General features: G+C 43.0%; 1 protein-coding gene across 1 annotated transcript in view; it reads left to right on the top strand.

The window, feature by feature from the left end:
• The first annotated feature begins 9,426 nt into the window (after nt 1-9,426).
• Nucleotides 9,427-19,239, top strand: part of ARHGAP42 (Rho GTPase activating protein 42) — a 261,972-nt gene continuing 252,159 nt past the window's right edge. The window contains exon 1 of the mRNA XM_061628763.1: nt 9,427-10,001. Within this exon, the coding sequence (XP_061484747.1) occupies nt 9,848-10,001 (154 nt within the window). The 5' untranslated portion in view covers nt 9,427-9,847. The remainder of the gene's footprint in view (nt 10,002-19,239) is intronic.

Genomic DNA, 19,239 nt, shown 5'->3' with positions numbered 1-19,239 from the left:
CTAAACAAAAAGCCAGGTCTTCAGCTGCTTCCGAAAACACAAAAGTGATGGAGCTAGACGAATAGAAACTGGCAAGGTATTCCATAGTAATGGAGCCGCAATAGAGAAGGCTTTAGACCTAGTGCCGGCTAATTTAGCCACTCTGATTGAAGGAACAACAAGAAATCTAGCAGCTAAAGATCTAGTGCGACCACCTTCTCCAAGAAGAGAAAGTCTATTCTTCAAGTAACATGGACCTGCATCGGTAAAGGATTTGTAAGTTATGACCAATATTTTAAACTTCATCCTTGACACAATTGGGAGCCAATGAAGTTCCCGAAGGATTGGAGTGATATGATCTCTCCAATGGCAGCCCTTGATAAGACGTGCCACCGCATTCTGAACGAGTTAAAGTTTACGCATAGTTCTCAAGGGTAAACCTACATACAGGGCATTACAATAGTCCAAACGAGAGAGAACCAGGGCACTTACTACAGTCGGTAGTAGATGCTTAGGGAGAAATGGACAGATTTTTCGAATCAGGGACAAGTGATAAAGTGCGGATCGGCTTACCGCCACTATCTGGGCCTCCATGGTCAACTGAGAGTCTAAGATGACACCTAGACTACGGACTTGATCACTCAAGGGAACTGTGGCTTGGTTAAAAGTCACTTGAGTTATCCCTAAATTAGACCGATCACCCACAAGAGGATTTCAGTTTTTTCAGGACTTAATCACAGTTTATTCCTAGACATCCATTTCCCTATTAATTCCAGCCCTTTGGTCAGTTGTGTGACAGCCACTTGTGGGGAAGATTTAAAGGAGAGGTAAATTTGGGTGTCATCTGCATATTGATGAAATTGTAGGCCCACACTCCGAATAAAATCACCTAGCGGTCTTATATAGACGTTAAAGAGCATTGGGGCAAGAATCGAGCCTTGGGGCACTCCACAATCCAGCGGCCAAGGCTCGGAGACCTCATCCCCCAATACTACTCTTTGAGTTATTTCGCTAAGGTAGCGAAACCAACGCAGAACAACTCCTTGAACACCCATAGACATTAATCGATCTAGAAGGATGTTATGATCAACTGTATCGAAGGCTGCAGACAAATCGAGAAGAACGAGGAAGGTATATTCTCCTCTATCTAAAGCTTTTCTCAAGTCATCAACCAATGTGACCAAAACAGATTCAACCCCATGTTGTGGCCTAAAACCAGACTGTAAAATATCTAAATGACAGCCTTCGTCCAGATGGGTTTGCAGTTGAATAGCCACTGCACGCTCAATCGCCTTCCCCAGGAAGGGAAGGTTTGAAATCGGTCGATAGTTGCCCAAGATCACAGGGTCCAAGGTAGATTTTTTCAAGATGGGAGACACCACAGCTTCTTTAAGTGCCATAGGCAACAAACCCTCTTCCAAGGAGGCATTAACTATGTCCTTAATTCTGTCCCCCAGTTCATTTCTCGCATCCATCACCAACCAAGATGGACAAGGGTCTGCTAAACAGGAGGTAGGGTTAAGAGATCCAAGAACATTAAGAGTTTCTGTAAGGGTTAGAGACTGAAAATTATCCCACTTTGCCCTTTAAGAGGCCTCTGGTTGTTAAATCAGGACCATCTCATGCAGACAATCTCACCTTGTATCACCATATATTTCCCTTTAAGAGGCCCCTGGCTAATGGATGGATTATGGCATAGCTGGTCTTTCTGACAGCAGGTATTTTCTCTCTCTCTTGCAAGCTCAGACTCATATTTCCAGTGATGTCCACCAATCTAAATTTAGTATGGCCTTACGGTGTGGTGACCAATGTACTCCCGATGACATTCACCATCACTACATCATGGGAAAAGGTATTATTATAGGATTGAGGGTTGTGATGGATGATTTATTTGGATCCCCTTTCCAGCCTCTGATTGGGAATCTGTACAGGGGAAGTTGGAGCAGGGAAACCTGCTCCACTTGTCAGTCTAGTTCCGTTCATAAGTAAATCATGGTGGCTACTGTCTTTGTCTGCTGAATAGACCAAATCTGCATATGTAAGAACGTGGTCCCAAGAAGTCCTGTTGTCATAGGAAATCTTGGAGGACAGTGATTCCCCCACCCCAACAAGGAAATAGTTTTTTTGTGTGTTTTACAGTTAGGGTAGGAACACACTCACTGTTCTCCCAGTTCCAGGGCATCTTCACCTCTCTTTTCTGAAAATGGGAGCTGGTCAAACCCTTTTTACTGTAAAATCTAGCATGATCAGCTTAAGTGCATTTTTAAAGAATTCAGCATTTTTAAAAGAATTTTGCAACTGATTGGCAGATCAACACGTTCCCCCTCCAGGTGTGGCCAATGGAAAAGCTTTTCTGTAGGCAACTAGTGTGTTCACAGACTTTGTCTAGGTGAAGCTGGAAGACACACAGAGAGGCCTAACTTCTGTGTTTGAACCCCAAAGCTATAGCTTTGGGAAGCAAGATCTAATGGACTGCTAATGCTGAGAACCCCTCCATCTTATGCTCAGGTTGTCAATAAACCATATATCCTTAAAGACACCACAGTCTCCACTGGCCTTCTTTCCAAGGAAACCAAACTGTGGGTAAGCACAGTATCCCCTGGAAATCTCACATCGCTCAGAGATTGGGGTATACGCAACAGTATCATCTTGTTTGCTTTGTGTTTCACTTATAGTAATAATTATCTTTCTCCCAATGAGCTCAAGGCGATATACATGCTTCCCCTGTATCCTCACACTAACCCTGTGAGGTATGTTAGGCTGAAAGACAGTGAGCTTCATGGCTGAGTGGGGATTTGAACTGGGGTCTCCCAGTCCTAGTCCAGCAATCTAACAGCTACACCAAACTGGCAACAAAGAAATATATGTGGAGGAAAAGGAAGGTTTGCTGTCTGATTAATGTGACTAGGTGTGTCACTATGGTTTTGCTGCCCTGAGGCCTCCACTTGTTGTTAGGTCATTCTCCATGCTGCCCAGACATGTGCTGATTTTGCTGTTTTCTCCTATTCTGGATCAATTACTCCAGTTCAAGTCCTCTCAAAGAAATCACTTCTGACATCCGTGCTGCATGTTCCTCACTTCCCCCAAGCAGCGAGACATTCCATGGGCAGCATGGGTCAGGTTTTAGTTTCTTTGGGAAGAGAAAGCACTAGAGCTTTAGGCCAGGTCCACCAAACCATGGTTACAATGCTGGTCCTGGTTCAGACAATCAAACTAAATCATGGTTTAGCAAAACATGGTTTATAAACCATGGGTTAGTGTTACGTGCAAATCAGGCTTTAAAAAAAAGGTTGGTGTGCTTACAACTGCACAAGTAGAATGTAAGTTGAAACTCAACAGGAGACTGTTCCACCTGGTGCTTTTGCTGCCAGATGATGATCTTTCTATTCATCCAAGCCTTTAAAATTATTTGCATCTTACAGACTGGGCATCTCTGTTTTAAATTTTGTTTTAATGGTGTTTAAAGAATCAATCCAAACCCAAGATCCACCAGGATGAGTGAGTTAGGATCTCTGGCTCAGATGGCTGAGCCCCAACTCAGCTGAGGCCAACGTAAGTCTTCAAATAGGGTGTTCTAGGGGCATAGTAAGGATGGGACCATGCACCAGGGATGAAAGCTGTATCCTAACTCTTCAGCTCAGTCACCACGACTTGGCAACCTGGCAGAACTTACAGTGGGAAAAGGGGTATATAAGTCAAACTTTATTTTAAAGGTTTGTTTTCCCTCTGCTGGGTTTGTACTTTTTATTGTGCATTCATGATGATTTGTGCTTATGATGGTATTGGGGCAGTTATACTTAATCCCACTTTCAATACTGTTTGTGCCTTCAAAACTTCCAGAGTGGACATACTGCTTCATTTCTAATCAGGGCATGTCCCATAACTTCCAGCTGAAATCCCATAGCTTTTCATGTCACTAATGTTCCAGTTTATTTTTTGGCCTGCTTTTCTGTGCCATAGGGTGAGTGTCCCTTCAGACAACAACAATGCACCAACATTGGGGAAGCATTGCAGAACAACTAACAAAGCAGAATGATGTGTGGACGGTGCAGTATAAATCCACCGCTAATGTACTATTACTGCGTCAATGACATGTTCTAGAATACACCTGCATGAAAACTCCAGTCTGGAGGGGTCCTTACTGAGGTTGGATCTCTCATCAGTAGAGGCAAAAAGGGGCATGCCAGGGGTGGATTTGGGGGAAGCCTCCTATTCCCTCCAACATGCCCCCCATGGTGCTGCTATAGGTATTTTCCTTCCCATTGGAAACAATGGGGTAGAAATGGGGGGGATGGAAAGGGGGAGGAAATTGGTGCCTGCTGAAAAGAGTGGCTTAGGAATTCTGTACATTAAGTGGTATATAAATGTTATTAGAAGATCCTCCATGGTGCAGAGTGGTAAGCGGCGGTAACGCAGCCAAAGCTCTGCTCACGGCCGGAGTTCGATTCCAACGAAAGGAGGAAGTCGAATCTCCGGTAAAAGGGGTCGAGGTCCACTCAGCCTTCCATCCATCCGTGGTCGGTAAAATGAGTACCCGGCATATGCTGGGGGGTAAAGAAAGGCTGGGGAAGGAACTGGCAATCCCACCCCATATATACGGTCTGCCTAGTAAACATTGCAAGATGTCACCCTAAGAGTCGGAAACGACTCGCACTACAAGTGCAGGAACACCTTTACCTTTTTAAAATGTGACTAATCAATCAGGGGGAGGGGGTGGAATGTTGCTTCTTCTTTCCTTCTTCTCCAAAGCCACGTGCCTGGAAAGGCTTTGGAAGATTTGAATCCTCTGCCTCCAGTTCCCTCCTCCCCCACCCCAGTAGGATTGTTTTGCCCAAGTTATGTGAATGGGAAATTCCCACAAGCTCATGTTAATCATTTCCAGAGGCTAGCCCTGTTAGTTCTTTGCAGAAGAAATAACAAAGAGTCTCAGGGCACTTAAAAAAACTAACCAATTTATTAAGCCATTAGACTATAGTCAACTTCATCAGACTGACGTATTATCCTGAATTGTAGATACATATCCACGGTTGGGTGAGGGGAATTGTAAAAAGTGAGGTCAGAGGGAAATAAATATGTAATTACCACTGTCTGTACTTTTCTGTATTTTCTTTCCCTCTGACCTCACTTTTTACAATCAACCCATCCAACCGTGCTGTATTTGCAATTCCAGATAACACTTCAAGCATCTGACGAAGTGGACTCTAGTTCACAAAAGCGTATTCCATAATATATTTGTTAGTCTTTAAAGGTGCCACACAACTTTGTTGTTGTTAATTATGTTAACTTTTCTTTGTTAATTATGTTAACAGAAGGGTGATGTCTTAATTAACTCTGCTGTGTCATTTTATTGTGTTACTTTGTATTTTTTATGGTTTCATTGCTGTAACCTGCTCTGGGGTCTTTTGACAACCGAAGGGATCTAAGTTTTAAAAATAAATAACAGAAATAATGCTGATAATGATACTGTAATGTTATTCGTTATTTAATTTTATTTGTTATTATGTTGTTATTTAATTTAATTTTTGTAAATTGTATTGCTTTTACTGTATTTTTATTGTATTTTTATGCCTGTGTTTATTTTTCTTTGTAAGCCGCCTTGAGGGTCTTTGGCCGAAAGGCGGGGTATAAATAAAATTTAATAATAATCTTCTTCCACAAAGTGTGGTGTAGTGGTTAAGAGTGTCGGTCTGAGACCTGGAAGACCAGGATTCATATCCCTCCTTGGCCATGAAGCTCACTGGGTGACCTTGGGTCAGTTACTGTCTCTCAGCCTAACCTGCCTCTCAGGGTTGTTGTGATAATAAGATTGGGAGGGGGAGAACCACGTTTCTATGCCACTTTGAGCTCCTTGGAGGAGTTGGAAGATTCAGGACAGACAAAAGGAAGTACTTCTTTACTCAGTGCATAGTTAAACTATGGAATTTGCTCCCACAAGATGCAGTAATGGCCACCTGCTTGGACGACTTTAAAAGAAGATTAGACAAATTCATGGAGGACAGGGCTATCAATGGCTACTAGCCATGATGGCTGTGCTCTGCCACCCTAGTCAGAGGCAGCATGCTTCTGAAAACCAGTTGCCGGAAGCCTCAGGAGGGGAGAGTGTTCTTGCACTCGGGTCCTGCTTGCAGGCTCCCCCAGGCACCTGGTTGGCCACTGTGAGAACAGGATGCTGGACTAGATGGGCCACTGGCCTGGTCCAGCAGGCTCTTATGTTCTTATGAGTTACTGCTGGGAGGAAAGGTGGGATATAAATCAAACAATAAACAAATAAATAAATGTAATAATAAATAAAAATGATAATATATGGTTTTGAAGGTATTATTATTATTATTATTTAGGCAAGGTGATTTCATGTAATGTTCTTTGCTCTTACTCTTCTGGTTGTTAAGCTTGAACTATATTTCCCCCATGACCAAGAGTTCATTTGGTTATTAAGAACAAACTTACAGTAGCCTTTGATATGCAGAATGCTGAATTATCCATCCATATCACAACTCTCTAAGCTAGGTGAACTTAACATAAGAAGAGCTCTGTTGGACCAGGCCAATGGCCCATCTAGTCCAGCATCCCATTGTCACAGTGGCCAACCAGTTGCCCATGGGAAGCCTGCAAGCAGGATCTGAGCACAAGAGCATACTGCCTCCGCCTATGGAGGCAGAGCGTAGCCATCATGACCAGTAGCCATTGATAGCCTTTTCCTCCATGAATTTTCTTCTTTTAACGTCGTCCAAGGTGGTGGCCATTGCTGCCTCTCGTGGGAGCAAATTCCATGGTTTAACTATGTGAAGTATTTTTTGTGTCTCTCCTGAATCTTCCACTGTTCAGCTTCCCAATGGATGTCCACAAGTTCTAGTGTTATGAGAGAGAAAACCTTTATCTACTTTCTCCATGCCATGCATAATTGTATACGCTTCTATCATGTCACCTCTTACTCATCTTTTCTCTAAACTAAAAAGACCCAAATGTTGCAACTTTTCTTCATAGGGGAGTCGTTTCATCCCCTTGATCATTTTGGCTGCCTTTTCCAGCTCTAAATACCCTTTTTGAGGTAAGGCGACCAGAGCTATACACAGTATTCAAAATGTGGCTGCACCTCGGATTTATATATTATATTGGCAGTTTTATTTTCAATACCTTTTCTAATGATCCCTAGCATGGAATTTGCCTTTTTCACAACTGCTGCACACTGGCTTGACAACTTAATCGAGCTACCCACTATGGCTCCAAGGTTTCTTATTCCTGGTCAGTCATCACCAATTCAGACCCCATGAGCATATATGTAGTTATTTTCACTCACATGACGAAAGGCTTAACTAACAGTGCTAGTGCCACGACTGTGGGACCAGCCTGAAGAGAGGCTTGTAAAATCCACAGAAAGAGAATGATCTGAATGACAAAAATTCCAGTCCTTTACTGGCATTTTGTATCTAAAATGGATGTTTTCCCACACTAACCTGACTTCCAGTGCAAAAGTGTACATAGAATGTATATGTATTTGAAATATTTTATTTGATCAAAAATTTGTAATTTAATGATGTATAAGAATTTGGAAAATAGAAAGAAAAATACAATTAAATATACTATATTTCTGGTATGTATTATATATGTGTAGGTGTGTAAATACAAACACATGCACACACATCCTGCGTACACACTATATATTTAAAGCACATTATTTCCCCTAAAGGATCCTGGGAACTGTAGTTTGTTAAGGGTGCTGGGAATGGTAGATTTGTGAGCAGTAAAATACAGTTCCCCAGAGTCTTTGGGGAAATATTGCACTTTAAATGCATGGTGTGTACACAGCCCCATATATAATGTGCCAAACTGTTGGAGGGCTTTAAAACTTGGATGGCTTTAAAAGGGAATTAGACATATTAACGGAGGATACAGCTATCAGATATTTCTTATCAAACAGCTAGTAGTCATGATGACTCAGGAACAACAGTGGGAGATAGCTGTTACCCTCATTTCACAATTGTGGGCTTCCCTAAGGCATCTGCTAGGCTACTGTGGGAAAAGGATTCTGGATGAGAAGGCCTTTGATCTGACCATCTCCCCAGTGATATCTGCCTGCACAGGGGTTACAAATCCAAGCTATGAATCAGCAGTCCCTGCTTCAAATTTCAGCTGAACAACTAACGGTGGTCTCTCTCATATGCTCCCTATTTGTACTGAGAAATATTACTACTGGCCTACCTTACCTGGCTGTCGTACAAGGATCGCCAAAATTATCTTTTTTGTTGTTTCACACTTAAAAATGTTTTCAGATGTTTGCATTTTTTAAAAGTGTATTGTTATGCTGATTTGTTGCTTGCTACTCTGGGATTCTTTGAGGATGGGAGGATATCCCACATGTGAACACTTGCAGAACTTGCCTGTTGCAGAAAAACTCAAACTGTTTCCTAGCAACGTGGCTAGGCTTAAGACAAAAGTTTGGAAGTCACTATTTTATTGGTACATATACTATACGCACACACACACCCTATATAAAAAGTGCATGCTTTCGAACACATTATACCTAAGAGCATCATTTATTTTATTTATTTATTTGATTTATATCCTGCCCTTCCTCCCAGCAGGAGCCCAGGGCGGCAAACAGAAGCGCTAAAAACACTATAAAAACAGACCTTAAAATACATTAAGACAAAACAAGGTTAAAAACATTTTTTAAAAAGCTTTACAAACATCTTTTTTAAAAGGGTTAAAAATATTGTTAAAAATATTATTAAAAAAACATATTAATAAGCAATTCTAACACAGACGCAGACTGGGATAGGTCTCAAAAGGCTTGTTGAAAGAGGAAAGTCTTCAAAAGGCGCCAAAAAGATAGCACAGACGGCGCCTAATATTCAAGGGGAGGGAATTCCACAGAGTAGGTGCCGCCACAGTAAAGGTCCATTTCCTATATTGTGCAGAACGAACCTCCTGATAAGATGGTATCTGCAGGAGGCCTTCACTTGCAGAGCGCAGTAATCGACTGGGTATATAAAGGGTAAGACAGGCTTTCAGGTATCCTGGTCCTGAGCCCTATGGCTTTGTACACCAAAACTAGAACCTTGAACGTGGCCTGGTAGCAAACTATTGAATGACTTGATCAATATAATGAGGCTGTATGCCCCAGAACAATTGTTTCTAAAATCTAAACCTTTTAATCATCATTAAGAAAACTACCCATGAAGTTGGTCTCAAAGAAATGCATATAACTTATAAAATGGGCAAGCTGTATTTTTAGTTTAAGAAACCTGCCCAATAAGGAGTCTATGCTAATACTACAAAATAATAATACCACAAAATAAAATAAATATTTTTGAAGGGGGGGGGGAAGAAAGAGTCTTAGTTTTGATGGTTAGGTGGTCTTTAAAAAAAAAAAAAAAGCCTAAAGGTGGGAAAGAGGGTATGGAAGATCATGGAAGAGGTGGGGGGGGGGAAGAGAGCAGTGGCAAAGCGTCCTGATTGGGCCGGACGACCAGCTCCGCTTTCCCTCTCCCTCCCCCCCAAGCTTTCCTCCAGCGTGTCTCCCTGTTGACCTGGGAGGAGAGTTTTCTTGGCCGGGGGGGGGGAGCGCGGGCAGGGACAGCCCAGATCTGCCGGAAGACGCCTCTGAGCAGCGTATCCAGCGATGCCCCGCTGGCTCGACCCCTGTAACCGGCTGACAGCAGCAGCTCGGGGAAACGACGCGCCACTTTGCCGGAGGAGACCTCGAACGCAGCCGGGGAGAGCGACTTTCTGAACGCGCGGCGGGTTCCCTCGCCCACCTCCCCCCCCCCGGGCTCTGCCTCTTGCACCCGTGTTTTCTCTTCCGCTTCGCTCTTTGTTTCTTTCCCCCGGAGCTGGCAGCGGAGGGGCGCCGCGGCCGCTGCTCGTCATGGGGCTGCCTACTCTGGAGTTCAGCGATTCCTACTTGGATAGTCCGGATTTTCGGGAGAGACTGAAATGTCACGAGGTGGAGTTGGAGAGGACCAACAAGTTCATCAAGGAGCTCATTAAGGACGGGAGCCTCCTCATCGGGGCGCTCCGGAGTGAGTAAAGGGGGGGTCGGAGGGCGCGAGCGAGCCCCTGTGCTGCGGGTCGGGGAAGGGAGGCGACAAAGAGAGAGAGAGGCTGTTCTTTTGTTTGAATGGATCCGGCGAAAGGGCTCCCCTATCGGTAGGCGAAAAAGTTTTCTCGCTGTACCTTTGCCCTGTTAGGACTGGACAAGAAATCCGCCGACGTGAAAGAGCTGTAGCTCAGTGGGTAGAGCATCTGCCTTGCATGCAGAAGGGGTGCAGTCCCTGGCATATCTCCAGATAGGGCTAGGCACGTTCCCTTGCCTGAAACCCCAAAGAGCCGCTGCCAGTCAGTGTTTGCTGCGCTGAGTTAGATGGGCCAGTAGCCTGATAAGGCACTTTCCTATGTTTTTATGAATGGGAGACGTATTATTGGTGGAGTTTGATGAAATTTGTTTCCCCCTCCCCCCGCTTCAAATTCCTAGTTCATTTTAGGTCGCCTAATTCTGTTCATATCATTTGGAGTTGCTGCAGTATTTATGTTGATGCTATCCATGTGCGTGGCACTGTAAGGAGTCCCAACAACAAAAACAGGTCTCTGCCCCCTAGGAGTTTACAATCTCAAATCCCTTACGGCTGGATCTCTCTGTGTTTTCTCAGAAGTAAAGTCTACCGCATTAAATGGTGCTTCCTTTCAGGTATCTGTGTGTAGGTTTATGATTGTCTGGTGCCATTCCATTTGGGTTTACTCAGAAGTAAGTCACACTGTTGTCAACGGGGCTTGCTGTCTAGTATGTGTGTGTTAGGATTGCACCCTTGGTTTCTTTTCCATCAAATTTCTCAACGCAGTATCAAAGCTATTAGTTTGTCAGGTTACCTTAAACATTGCATTTCTGATACGGTCAATGGCCAGTATAGAACTAAAACTGAATAAATGGGAAGGGATGGGAGACAGATGAAAGAACCAGGCAAAATAAAGTCTAAAACTTGTAGCCTTTCACTAGGAGTTTATAGGCATACTATAAAAGTAGTTGCAGAGTGAAGTTGGTATGCATATTTATTTGCAAGTGAGTTCTGCCTGGTGGGGTTTACTTCTAGGTAACAGTGCACAGGATTTGATAGAAGGGTCGATGTATGTATGCAACAAATACACATTTGAAAATGCATCCATGTACAAGGTAGCTAGATCTAGCTGTGGGTCCTCGGCACATGTATATATTACAGGGCTGCAGTTGACGCTGAGCACTCTGTGGCACACTTCTTTTGAAGTAGTCCTGTTGAATTGGGTGATGTTACTTGTCCGTAAGTGTGTTAAGCACCAGGGTGCAAATGTTCAAAGTGACATGGCTTTCATTTGCCGCTAACATCTTAAGTGGGCACACTATAAAGTCCAGAAGGCTTTTAAAGTGTTCTGTTTATAATCTTGAGCAATATAGGAAGATGTCTTATATGAGGTTACATTTATTTGTCCATTTAGCGCAGTGCTGTGTGCTCTGGCGGCAGCAGCTCTCCAGGGTCTTAGGTAGAGGCCTCTCTTTCCAATCACCTGTGACTGATCCTTTCAACTGGCGATGCCAAGGATCAAAGACTTTCTGCCTCCAAACATGGGCCCCACCATCGAGATGGGCTGCTCACCAACTCGATGCTTGGCGTCACTTACTGTATTGGTATCCCACCTTTTCTACAATGATGCCATGTGTGTGTTTTAAAAAATATTTCAATTTAAACAGCTCTACAATAAAGGAAGGAAAATACAAGATTAAAATTAAATAAAATGAAATAGTCTACATCAAAGTTCTTAAGGAAAATGAAATGAAGAGAAGCAACTAAACATTTTTCAGTAGAGTTCCATATAAACAGCAGCTCTTCATATCACTCCTAACAGATAATGTGGTTGCACTACATCTTGTACTTTGTCATTTGCCTATGTAGAGTTATATCTTGTCTTCCTAACAACCCTGGGAAGCTAAGCTGAGTGAGAGTTACTTGGCCTGAGGCCACTTATTAAGAAGAGATTTGGACTCACAGAACAGATTCAAGACCAGCATGCTATCTGCTATACCAGAGATGGGGAACCTTGTTCCAGGGGGCCAAATGCCTCTCTATTTGGCCCTCGAGATTCTCTCCAGGCTACATCCTTCACCAACACTGCTTTGTCCTCTCCTTGAATATTTTTGTTTGTCTGAAACACGCCCTTGAACACTGATAATGATTCCTGCTTGTCTTGATGGAGGGTAGAGAGTGGAGTGTGAGTGTGTGTAGAAACTAGCTTACTGCACAAAGGTAAAATGCACATTTGTTGTTCGGTCCACTGTTTCCTCTGGCCCTACCTTCAGGGATGTAGTCATCCGGGGTTGTGGGGTCCATAGACCTGCTACTTTTTGGGAGCAGGGTCCCAGGCAGGTTCCTATGAATGAGCCACTCAGCATGAAAAGGGGGCATGTTAGCCAGTGAGAAAAGTCCTTGGCCTTTTGTGCTTTTTAGCGCTAATCAGAGTGAAAGGAGGTGAGTCAGCCACTAAGAAGGCTGCTCTCAGTAGCTAACACACAGCCACCCCTTTCATGCTGATTAGTTCCTAGGGACGTCTGTCGTAGTGGAATGTGGACTTGCAAGATGATAGGGCGAGCAAGGGAGACGAGGGAAAGTGGAAAAGGGGACGTGACTGTGATGTGGCATGACTGTCATGAAGGGACCCTGCACTTCTGAATTTGCCACTACACTACTGTCCGCCTGCTATTGGCATGTGGTCTCCAGAATATTGCCAAGAAGGAAATGGAGCCCTTGGACTGAAAAAAAGGTTCCCCTTTTCTGCACTACACCATCAGTTAATTTTTTTGGGAATAGGACAGAGTGACATATTACTTGAACCTTTATTTTACAGATTCATATTAAAGCTTTATAAAAAAAAGTTTGGAAATGCAGCATCAATAAACTCCTAATACAAAGAACCTTCATCCATTTGCAAAAACTAGTTTTAGCTAGCGTGCTGCTTGTGTAGGTTATAGACGATATTTTTTCCTGATGATTTTATTCATCCTTAAATAATGGATGGGTAGTTGGGATTGTGAACCAAAACCCAAGCAAAGTTGTAAAAGGTTTTTGCTTTGGTGTGTGTTTCTTCAGTTCATGTACATTTCTGCCGGTTGTTCATCTTTTCATATAAGTTGACTTCCCATAAATATATTTAGGAAGCTGGAAAAAGAACAGGAAGCTCAATTTTTAACCCTTGGCTTTTCCTGTAGCTCAGGGTAATGACTGTAACCTTTCCCAAGTTCATTCTTGTCAATGTTTTTGTCTTCTCTGTAAGTGGAGCCTCCAAATGGCCAAACTAGCATTAAAAGCTTCATTGTGCATGTTTCTAGACATGCAAATAGTGTCAGCTGGCAGGTTGGGTTAGGTGCTGATAATTTGTGGGATTGCAGCAAGTGGAGACGGTGAATTTAACCTATACTGTGGTCTCGAGGAAAATCCCTCTTCTGAAGTTGGTATTCCTTTGGAGGCAAATTCTCTCATAGATGCCAATGGGAGATTTTCTTCCCAGTGCAAATAGCACCTTCCAGAGGAGTTTTCCTCAAGACCACGGTAGGGAGGAAAGGGTTAAATTACACCTTTTTGCTGCTGAATAATTTCCAGCTCATCCCATACTGTTTGAATGTAAACATGCACACAGAATTTAAAAGCAATATTCTAACCTACCCTTTTGCCCAGGTTGGTGCACAGCAATGAAAATTATAAAAACAATATAAAATCCTTCATACAGCAGTAAAACACAGAGGCAGGAATAATGGAAGACAATCAAGCAGATCAGAGGTTATAAATAAAATAAATGAAAATGTCTTAACCTAGGGACAGCCAACCTGGTACCCTCCAGCTATTGTTGAACTACAACTCCCAACAGCCTCAATAAGCACAGCAATGGTCAGGAATGATGGGGGTTGTAGTTGAATAAAAGGTAGTAGTGTTGGCACCAGTCAAGCCTCCCTGGGGAGGGCATTCCAGAATGGGGGCACTCCCATGGAAAAGACACATTTTATATTATGTCTGGTTTAGCTCTAAGCTGACGAAGAACACTTCTAGACAACCTGTTCATTGAGTGTTCATCCTGATTTGTTTGCACAAAGTTCGCAGGGAGTTTAGAAGACCTTGGCTGCTTATTGAACATTTGTTGTGATTTGTGTGTGGGGAAGTTATATGACGTTGCATCAAGTAAGATGCTATCCCACACTTTCCAGTGCATTTCCTGGTCAGTTTCCTTACAGCAGAAAGTCTAATTTTGGGGGTAGGAATGGGTTCATTGGTCAAGAGCGCTAAATCTAGTTTAATTGCTCAAGCTGGACTTGCTGGTATGTGATTGAATCCCACCCACAAAATAGGAATGGTCTGGAAGTGCCCCCAAATATGTTGCTGGTTAACTAGGGGCATTTTTCCATTGAATGGGAAAGGGGTTCCTTATTGTATGCCTTCGCATTCAAGACTCTTCTGGGGAAATATGTCAGAATTCAAGACATCCTATGCCAATCCTTCAACTGCAGTTTTTCCTCTGTCAAAAGGAGGCAATTGTTTAATGTTAGCAAAATAGCAGAGTCTGAGTAGTTGAGATCAAGTTGTAATAGTTGGTTCCTTGACTTAATCTACCTCTGGGTCATTTTCAGAAGTAACTAGGACAATGGCAAAATGCCCCCCCCCCCCAGCAGCCAGTGGCTTTGAGAGTAGAGTTGAGGCATTGGCCTGTCAACCAACAAGCTTCCTCCTCTGGAGGAAAGCCAGTGTGGTGTAGTGGTTAGAGCAGGGGTGTAGTCCTCCAGGGACTCGGGGTGTGTGTCTTAGATCCTTTACTTTTTGGGGAGCAGGGTCCCAGCAGGGTCTTTATGTCTCCAGCATCCTGCGAGCCAATTGGCAAGAAAGGAGAGTGTGTTAGTCACTGAGAAGAGTCTTCTAATATGCTTCTTTGTCCTTTCCTGCTGACTGGAGCCAATCAGAGTGAAAGGAGGTGAGTCAGCCAGTGAGACAACTCTATTAAGTAGCTAACACCTCCCCTTGTGCTGATTGGCTCCTAGAGACTACTGTTATTGTGGGGGAAGACCTTAACAAGGATCTCATTCTCAACTCAGCAGAAAAAAAATGAGGTGTGTGACTGTAAAGGGCCGTGCACTTCTGAATTTGCCACTATGCTACTGGGTTAGAGTGTAGGACTAGGACCTGGGAGATCAGGATTCAAATGGCCAATCAGTCATGAAGCTCACTGAGTGACCTTGGGCCAGTTATTATCTCTCAGCCTAACAGGCTTGTTGATAAAATGGACAGGAGAGAACCATGTTTGCCAACTTGATATTCTTGAAGGAAAAATGGGACCTAAATGTAATTATAAATATGAAATCATAACTAGATGCTCTGTGCAATTAATTACCAACTATTTTTTATTTATGAAAATGTATGAACTGCTTAGTCAAATCAATAAACCATCTCTATGTGGGGGTACCCAGAACAATATAAAATAGTTATCAATGACATTAACAAGATTTCAAAGCAAATACTATATTACTTATCTGTATAGACTTATGCGCAGATAGTTTCATGCCATGAGAGCTCTGCCAGGATCAGTTTTTAAACTTGACTGCTTGGGTACCTGTGTTTTTTATCCTGACAGAAGGAAGCACCGATGCCACCAAACAAATGGCCCCTTCATATGTGATTCTGTAGCTTTATTTATGATAGATACTGATAAGTTTGCAATTTCTCCTTTCTGAAAGGAGAGAGGTTTTAGGCATGTGCTTTTGTTATTTTTGCTCAGCTTAAATAAACGCAGCATCAGGCAGTGTTGCACGGTGCCATTTTTTCATGAAGAAGAAAAACCTCATTAAAGAATGGAGTAAAATGGCAAATTCAACAATGCAAAGCCTCTGCTTTGATTTCTTGGAAGGCCCCTCATGGAACCACTGGCACAGGCCACGGAGATCGTAAAGAAACTTTTAAAAGCTGGAATCCTGAGTCAGTTACGCTTGCCAGAGGAGTAGTGAATTGTACCTAGGAGTTTAAGCTGTGGAAGAGTTTTATGACACCTTAAAAACTAACAGTCCTCTTCATCAGATGCATGAGGTGCAATACTCAGTTGGCAAGCATATATACAGCTGGTGGTGAGAATGTAGAGGAGTGAGTTCAGAGGGAACTTTGGAGCCCTAGGTTGATTTTTAGGTAATTGTTGCCCTTTTTGCATTACATTTCCTCTCAACTTCACTCCTCTACATTATCTCCTGTCTCTCTGTCCCTCCCCTCCCTGGCTGCGTATGTACAATTCTTCTGTTATAACAAATTTATTAGGATTTGATCCAGGCTACATTAGTTGAATTAGGGTCATATTGAAGTCAATGTGAAATAGTCATAACTTGATTTAAGCCCCATTGGGTTGTAGTCAACTCTTACTCAGATTAGGCCCATTGAAATTAATGAACCTAAGTTAGTCATGTCTATTTACTTCAGTGGGTCTACTCTGAGTAAGGCTAGCATTGAATATGGGGACTTAATTTGGAAATGGGTTGTTGACAACTATTTTTGGTTATTTTTTTACTTCTCAGATTTTTCCCAGGAAAGGGTAAATCTGCATAAAATAGGGTGAGAGGCTGGCATTTTTGGTAAGCAGTGCCAAATAGAGGGGAACTGGTACTTCACACAATTTGGAACTGTACTTCTGTTAATGCTTGCCTAGATGGAGGATGGAGAGGGATGTAGAAAGTAGCCTATTGTGCAAAAGTAAATTTTATATCAGTTGCCCTGCCCGCTTTTGCTTTGGCCTCTCCAACCACTGGCATGTGGCCCTCGGAAGGTTGACAAGAAGGGAATAGCGTTGCCAGGCTCAGGGCCTGATCCTGATCCTGTATCTTTAGGAGAAGAGAAAGTCAGCCAACTGCAGGTTGGGAAGGGAAAATTCCACCTTGTGGTTTTTCCCATTCCAGTGTTGCAAGAACACCTGCACTTGGCTGACTTTCTCTTCTCCCAAAGATACAGGATCAGTCTCAGGCCCTGAACCTGGCAATCCTAGAAAGGAATGTGGCTCTGAAAAATGGGACTGGCCTGTGGGCTTGTGCACTTCACCCCCTCCTTTCTCATGCTGCCTCTCCCTTTGCTTCCCTTCTCTGCATTGATGAGGGTGTCCTCTGCCTCTGACCTAAATACAGTGAAGGATTCCACTGTATGTAAACTTTTAAGTTCATTTCTGAAAATTATGCACTTGTTCCTCTTGACAATGCCCTAAAATGTAAGCTCAAAAGAAACAAATATTTCTCATGGCGCTTTGGAATTTGTTTACTTTGACAGCCCTGTTTGATGTTCTTTGTTTTGTTTTGCTTCTCATCCAAGGCCTGAAAAATTCCACTGAATTTAGTAGAAACTGCTTAAAAGATGCAAGAAAGTGTTTTGGCTGTTTTCTTGGATTCTAGATTGAGCATGGGATCTTTTCAAGTGGGGTTTGCATAGGATGCATAATTCGTTTACTACCACACTATGCTTTAAAGGTACTTCAAAGCACAATTTTTGCTCTGCGGACAAGCTCTTATGCAACCCCTCCCCCAAGAATGCAATCTTGAAATCCCTTAAAGCAGTGGTTCACAAACTTTTTTTGTCCCCCACTGATCACTTGAAAATTGCTGGGGGTCTTGACAAACCACTTAATGATGTTTCTGCCTGTTGTAGCAGTTCTAATGCACTCTGCTAGATGATGTTTAATTGTATTTTGATTGCTTCTCTTATATCTTATATATTGTATTTTATTGTATTTCAATTTGAATTTCATATAATTCAAATTGTAACACAATTGTATTGATTTATCTAGCAAAATTTATATACCACTTGAATTTAAAGACCTCTAAGCAGTTTACAAAAACATTACAATTATCAACAAAACAGTTAAAAACAAGTAATTAAAACATATTTGAAGCAATTAAAATAGCTACTATCTAAAAAAGATTAAAACAGATCAACATCTATGTGCCTGGAAAGGCTTGCCTAAACAGAAAAGTTTTAAGCAGGTGCCAAAAGGAATATAGCAAAGGCGCCTCACTGATGTCAATAGGCAGGGAGTTCCAAAGAGTAGGTGCTGCCATACTAAAAGAGCAATTTCTTACAATTGCAGAATGTGTATTGTGTGGCATCTGTAACAAGTGCCTGTTCCGCAGAGCCAACTGCTTGAGTGGGCACATATGGGGTAAGGTGGTCTTGCAAGTGAACTGGTCCCAAGTTGTTATGGGCTTTATATAATAGTAGTAATACCTTGAACGTGGCCCAGTAACAAAATAGCAACCAGTGTAGATCTCTGAGCAGAGGTGTTATAGGCTGACATGGTGTTACCCAGAGGAGGGCCGGGATCTCTTCTTGATCGTCCCAGAGTGCAGGACACGGAATAATGGGCTCAAGTTGCAGGAAGCCAGATTTCAACTGGACATCAGGAAAAACGTCCTAACTGTTAGAGCCATACGACAGTGGAACCAATGACCTAGAGAGGTAGTGGGCTCTCCGACACTGGAGGCATTCAAGAGGCAGCTGGACAGCCATCTGTCAGGAATGCTTTGATTTGGATTCCTGCATTGTGCAGGGGGTTGGACTTGATGGCCTTATACGCCCCTTCCAACTCTACTATTCTATGATTCTATGATTATACCCCTATCAACAATCTGGTTTCCAGGCCAGGTACAAGGGAAGCCCCACATAAAGTGCATTGCAGTAATCCGTTCTTGAAGTCACTCATGCGTGAACTACTGCGGTTAAGCTCTCCTGGTCCAGGAATGGTCATTATTCTCTCAACAAGGGGCAGCTGATAAAAGTCACTGCTAGCCAGTGTGACCTCCTGGGCCTCCAGTGACAGAGCTGGATCCAGAAGCACCCACAGACTACGTACCTGCTCCTTCAAGGGGAGAGCAACCCCATCCAGGGCAGGCAGTTGACCAATATGACCAATAAAATGCAATATATAAGAAATAAGCGAAGCAATGCAATGCAATTAAAAATCAATATGGATATTTAATGAGATAGATGTGCTGTCTTCTGTCTTCATGCCCTGGTCACCTCTCGATTGGACTACTGTAATGCGCTCTACGTGGGGTTACCCTTGAAAACGACCCGGAAATTACAACTTGTACAGAATGCAGCGGCGCGCTTACTTACCGCCGCCGGGACCACATCACGCCAGTATTACTTGATCTACACTGGCTGCCGGTTGTTTTTCGGGCCCGATTCAAGGTGTTGGTATTAACCTTTAAAACCCTGTACGGTTTCGGCCCAG

This window comes from Rhineura floridana, chromosome 5, assembly GCF_030035675.1.
Source record: "Rhineura floridana isolate rRhiFlo1 chromosome 5, rRhiFlo1.hap2, whole genome shotgun sequence".
NCBI lineage: Eukaryota > Metazoa > Chordata > Lepidosauria > Squamata > Rhineuridae > Rhineura > Rhineura floridana.
This window is presented reverse-complemented; position numbering and strand designations above follow the sequence as displayed.